Source organism: Falco cherrug, chromosome 1 (genome assembly GCF_023634085.1).
Source record: "Falco cherrug isolate bFalChe1 chromosome 1, bFalChe1.pri, whole genome shotgun sequence".
NCBI classification, from domain to species: domain Eukaryota; kingdom Metazoa; phylum Chordata; class Aves; order Falconiformes; family Falconidae; genus Falco; species Falco cherrug.
In genome coordinates, this window is record NC_073697.1 from 107,844,324 (window position 1) to 107,850,323 (window position 6,000).

Below are 6,000 nucleotides of genomic sequence, written 5' to 3' on the forward strand. Positions count from 1 at the left end.
GGTGAGCAACTGCATTGTGCATCACTTGCTTTGGATATTCTAATTATTTTATCGTTGTTATTATTTTCCTTTCCATTTCTGTCTTGTTAAACTGTCTTTATCTCAACTCATGGATTTTACTTCCCCACTCCTCCAGTTCTCTCCCACATCCCACTGGGAAGGGGGGTGAGCGAGTGGCGGCGTGGTGTTTAGCTACCTGCTGGGTTAAACCACGACACCATGTCAAACAACACCTCCTATTTAGCAGCGTATCATGTCTCCCTTCTGGTTTTTAAACAGGAGCCTTTATTGCTCAGAGTTAGAGTGCTTGATTGACAAGGCTTGTAACACACCATGGAGTTGCCTTTATTTTTCCTACATGTTAAAGAAAAAGATACTAAAAATACAATTATGGTTTTGAGCCAGGCGTAGTCTGTTCTAATATAATTCATCTCAAAGACTATCCATCGTGCCTGCTGCACCCAAATCATTTATAAAACATTAGCATCTCCTGTGCTGACATTTCACTCCTATATTACAGGAGTTACACACAGACTTAAAAAAAATTAATAAAGTGCTTCTCTTCTTCATTCTCCCACTGAGAGCTTTGATTTCCAGAGTATGAAACGAAATAACCAACATAACAACATTCTCCACTTCTAAGGGACAGTGCCAGACTCATTCAGTTGCTATTGGTTATAGAGAGTAGGACATGAGGGAGCTATTTCAGATCACGGATTATTTGTTCTGGCTGCATTGGACATCCCTTTAGTGGAGCTTTAGAGCCCTGTAGACAGAAAAGTTTGGATAGGAGCTGGAAGGGAGCGGGCTTGATGAAGTAACCTCTTCCTTTCTCCTCCCAGAGTTATTCCTGCTATTACCCAAGAAGGGTATTTAAAAGTGAAGCATCCGAGCCCCTGCCCCTCCTTGCTTGCCATAAGAACAGAAGATGCCTTGACCCTCCAGCTGCCCATTCCCACCACCCAACTGCTCGTAAAAATAAGTGCATCAGGGAATTTTCTTCTCATTTTTTTTTTTTTTTTTTTTTTTTTTTTTTTTTGCATAGGAGTTTCCCTTTTTGTTTCCAGATACCTCCAGAGGTATATGCTATATATATGCTGCCGCATAAATCCCTGCTCCCCATCCCCAAAGCAGTTGGGGGGAGCAGATTTCTCGAGCTGACCCGTTCTTCCTGAAGCTAGTGGTGTGTCTGGTGGCAAATGCAAGCCGTTTCCTTTGGCCTTTCCAGCCTCACACATGAGCTACGGGCTAGAAACATGCCACCGCTGGGAGACTGTTACGAAATGAACAGCAGCCTTTTCTTGTCCAAGATCACTTTTATTTCCCTTGTTTCATTAACTTCAGTGTCTGTTTGGTCTCACACATCCACGCTGACAGGGAAGTCACACCGACTGCAGACTTTGGGCAGCATCTCCCCAAGCCCGTGGGCTGCCATCGGTGAAGCCGCCCACTCTGCTGTGCCCTACGGCCAGCAAATGCGTCCCTCCGCTGCGGGGTTTAGTTCGGGACGAGGGGAACAAGCAGGTCCGCTCCCTCTTCTCCACCTAGCCACAACCCCCTCCATATGGCTGTCTTGGACCATTTATTTTTCTCTTCTATGGCGGACCAGAAGCCCTGGGCACTGTGCTTCTCGCTGCTCTATGAGCTCTACTTTCCCCCTTCTCTGACTCTTCCTGTGACACGACCTGTTCCTTTTCAGAAACAAAACCTCCCCTGACGCTGTCAGGACTATCTGCAGCCTGGAAACTGCTCCTTGCTGCCCCAGTGAAAACCTTAGTCCAGCTATAAAGGTCCTCACACCACCAACGCCGCTGGGAAGCCCCTCTCTGCCTCCAGCCCCATAAAAGCCCCTTTCCTCCCTGGGGCCTCGCCGCACTCTCTGGAGACAGAGCTCTATGGCTCTATTTATTTGGACTAACGAATCTCTCTCTCTCTCTCTCCCCCCCTATTACAATTTAGGATGTAAGGGTGAGTTTTGGCTCTCTGGATATGGACTTGGCTGCATGGCATACAACCACCCCCCCCCACCCCTCCCAAAGTTTAGTGCTCTGAATTGCTGAGAACATTGGTCCGCTGTGGTTCCCCCGCACGTACTGAGCCCGCCCGATGGCTTTCAGCATCTGTAGGCACTGCTGCCGGTTTGTTTTCTCAAGAAAAAAAAAAATCATATACTGGTCTGCTATAAATTCGACAATACAATCCTTAGTTCTGAAGATATAGTTTCCGTATAGTTTATAAACATTATAAGACATACATATGGATAATTGAGGGGAAGGGGGGGAGCCTGTGCATTTGTTGGGTTTGGTTGTTGTTTTTTTTTCAGATGTGTGAACATGGTTACAAAAAAACGCACCTCCTGTGGGTACTCATCTCTTTAAGTGTTGGGTTTGTCGGTTTTGTTGTTTAATTCCACCTCTAATCAGTCTTTCCTTTGGTTGTTGGCTACTCCAAGCCCAGCAGGCAAGCCCTGTTCTGCTGTAATGCCTGAGATATTCAGGGGTTTGAGATTGTCTTCTACGAGATTCCCAGCCAACTTTGGCCTCTGGGTTTGGAGCCAAAAGGGCTAAAACGTGGGAGAACCAATGTCCTTATTACATCGGTATCAGTGTCCTTGCACTCACTTTCAGAGAAACAGTGTAGGCTTAATCGGTGATGGTTTTTACAGCAATTATGTTCCTTTCGGTAATTGGAGGGGTCGTTCAGAGCGCTCTCGGATGAACAGGATTTCACAAGAGCATGGATACAGTCCATTTGTCCAGCTGTTGTCACCGACGAATTGGCTACCGTCCCCGTTATCTGCTTTTTGTAAGGTTGGCTTTGTTGTTGTTGTTGTAGGTGCTCGGTTAGGCTGTTTGTGACAAGGTGTGATAATGCCTTTTAATCCGCTCCCGCTGCGTTCGGCACAGTCCGCGTTGGCAGCCCGGCCGGGCACGGAGAGACCGTCAGAAGCCGAGACAATGTTCTTCCCTTTGCCAGGCCAACGCTAGCCACGTACAAAAAAAGAAGAAGAAAAGAAACTCTGGTCCTTTGTAGATTGGTGGCAGTACAGATTTCGTTCCTCCCGCAGCCGGGGGGCTCAGCGGATGACAGCCGCTAACACCATCATAAAAACCAGGAGCGATGCCCGGAGCCCCGAGCAGCCGGCTGCCTGCTGGACCCCGCTGGGCGGGCGGAGGGGTGTCCGCCGGGTGCACTTACCCTTGCGTTTGGGCGGCAGCGTCGGCATCACCCCAAAACTGAATTTGTGCTGATAATCAGGCACATAGTCTGGAACCTCCTGCCCGTTTTTCCGTGGCCCCAAGGATACCGGTTTAGAGGTTCGGTTACGGCTTTTGTGGCTGGTGCAGTTCTTGCCGGGTTTGCGGTAGCCCGGCCGGGAGCCGGGGGGAGCGGCGGGCTGGCTGCTGTGCAAACCGTTCTCGGCCCCTCTCTCCTTCCCCTTCTCCTTGGAGGAGTGGTGAGGGTGGTGGGTTTTGGAGGCTCCTCTGTCTGCTGTGGAGAAAGTATGTGTTTTAATCTGATGGAGCGACTCGGACCCTGAACAGTTCCTAAAGTCTTCTGCTCTTAGCACCTTGAGGTCCTTGCCATGCATCTGCTCGGGGGACTCGCAGATGACGCTGGAGCTGGAGCCTCTGAACCTGTGCAGCCATTCCCAGAGTGAACGGGCTTTGCAGTCGCAGCTCCATGGGTTCCCATTCAGCCTGAGAAACTCCAGGGCTCCCAGGTGGGCCAGGCAGTCCCCCTGCAGCTCCGAGAGGCTGTTATTGAACAGGAAAAGGGTGGTCAATCTTCGGAGGTCATGAAAAGCCCGCCTGTGAATCCACTGCAGCTGATTTTGATGGATGAGCAGCCGATCCAGGTTTATTAGTCCCCTGAACGTGTTCTGATGGAGGCTCCAGAGCTTGTTTCCATGGAGAAAAAGATGGCTGAGGTTAACCAAGTCAACAAAAATATCATCCTGAAGGAACTCAATGTGGTTGTCTTGCAGGTAAAGGTATTGCAGGTTGTGGAGGCCACCGAATATCCCGCTGGGGAGGGAGCTCAGCCCGCACTTGTACAAATACAAGGCGTGGAGTTTCACCAGCCCTTGGAAAGTGTCTGCAGCTAAAGCCCTTAAGTAGCGATTGTCCCCCAGGTCCAGCTCTTCCAGGTTGACGAACCCATCGAAGGTGTTGGGGTCGATGAAGGTGATATTGTTGGAGTAGATCCAGAGGGTGACCATGGAGGGGCTGAAGTGGCCCCGCAGCAGCAAGGTGATCTGGTTGTTCTGGAGGAAGATCCTCTCGCTGTCCTCAGGGATGCCCTCAGGGATGGTGACAAAGTTGTGAGCCTGGCAGCTGACGGTCATCGGGGATGGGTAGCACACGCAGTCGGTGGGGCAGCCCAGGGCGCCGGGCACCTTCAGCCCCAGCAGCACCAGCAGCAGCTCTGCAAACCCCCCTGTGCAGAGAGAGGGGAGAGCGGCATCAGCGGGGACTGGGGCACCTCCCCGCCCACCCATCACCAACCACCGTGGGGACTATTCCGGGTGAAGAACACCCCCAATTAACTCAGCCCTCCTCTCTGCTCATGAATTACCCACGTGGCTGTGACGAGTGGGCTCATCACCCACGGTAGATGAAACGTGATGTATGGATTACTCCCTGCCTCCTCACCCTACCTGCAACAGGCAGGGCTGTGCTCCCAGTCCGCAACAGCCAGGGGAAACTTTCGGGGTGAGAATTCGTGCTGGCAGTGCAGGCAGCAGAGCCCCTTGCCTGCAGGCAGCCAGCACAAGCGAAGAAAATGCCGTTGTGCAAAGGTGTGAGAGCAAACAGAGGAGATGCAAACCCTCGCAGGTGTCCATCCCTCCTGTAATGCATCTCTTATATCACCCATGCTTACATACCAGAGAGGAAAAGGTACAGAGCTTTAATTATTCCCAGCACATCCCCTAAAATTACACGTGTGCGGTGCATCTGCACCACACACCCAGCTCCCCCAAAGGAGCAGACCCATCCCTGCCATCTCTTTTTACTACAGTTGTTAGACACCACCATCCACCCTGAAAACCAAGTGATTTACAGGAAAATATATTGTCGGCAGTTGGTGGAAAAGGCTGAGCTGAAAACTCCGTTTGGAAGTGGGATGCTCAAACATATTTTTAAATGGATGTCCTGTGGCAAAACATATTGCATCCTCTAATGCTACAGTGTGTGCTTGTGACCGGGGCTTTCTCGCTGTGGAGAAGAAGCGGTGAGCAAGGCAGTAATCATCCCCTCCCTCTGCTCGGCTCTCAGAGTGCCGGTTTCGCCGCCCTGTTCCCGTCTCGCTCCCACTCCTCGCACCAGGCTTGCTTTCAGGCTATTCCTTCTGCGCCGAGTGGCTTTTCAGACTCATTGCACCAGACTTGTCATTTCTCATTCAGATTTTCCTCCTAGATTTGGCTTTTTCCTCTTACATGCAAAATTTGCTCATGTCTAATGAATTCTGCCTCTGGACTTTACACGAGAAAGGAGTACCGTCAGAGCAGCGTACAGCTGCCGATGCCATCCTGCCCACGAGTCCTTGCCTTGCGCTCAGCTTGTAATAATCTGAAAAACGAGAGTGGAAGTGGAGTTCATCTCTAATTACTCCACGTCGTTATCACCAGCTAGTCTGTGAGCTGGACCCCTTGGGCTTTTATAGTCCCTCTTTTCACCGCCTACAGCTGAATACAAGGGAGAGGCAAGAAAACCTCACGATTTTCTCATTAATTGTGTTTGAAATATAACTCCGTGGTTACCATTGCCTTTTGCCTAGTATGGAGATCTATTACCGTTTAGTTAACAGCAGGTGACCCGTCCATCTGGACCCATCCTCTCAAGGCAAAGTTGTCACGTTTTTAGATAAACTGGGTTACTCAGGCTCTCCATAAATCACCGGTAAGAGGCAGTCACCTCTGACTGGACTGTTAATAGAAAAAAAATAGCATCACTAACCAAAGCGTTGGACCAAGCCTTGGCTGCTATGAGAAGTGGG

General features: G+C 50.3%; 1 protein-coding gene across 1 annotated transcript; it reads right to left on the reverse strand.

Annotated features, from left to right (window-relative positions):
* Nucleotides 1-2,402: 2,402 nt before the first annotated feature.
* Nucleotides 2,403-4,958, reverse strand: RTN4RL1 (reticulon 4 receptor like 1). Its single transcript, XM_055704501.1, has 2 exons — nucleotides 4,889-4,958; nucleotides 2,403-4,440 (listed from the first exon to the last, which is right to left on the reverse strand). Exons 1-2 carry the CDS (start codon nucleotides 4,956-4,958, stop codon nucleotides 3,077-3,079), a joined length of 1,434 nt encoding a protein of 477 aa, XP_055560476.1. The 3' UTR covers nucleotides 2,403-3,076.
* Between the last annotated feature and the right edge of the window lie 1,042 nt (nucleotides 4,959-6,000).

Excerpts from the sequence above, each read along its gene's own strand:
- RTN4RL1 (XM_055704501.1), bottom strand. The coding sequence starts at position 4,958 with ATGCACCGCACACGTGTAATTTTAGGGGATGTGCTGGGAATAATTAAA. Across the intron at positions 4,441-4,888 it reads TCTGTACCTTTTCCTCTCTG|GGGGGTTTGCAGAGCTGCTG; the intron begins GTATGTAAGCAT and ends CTCTCTGCACAG.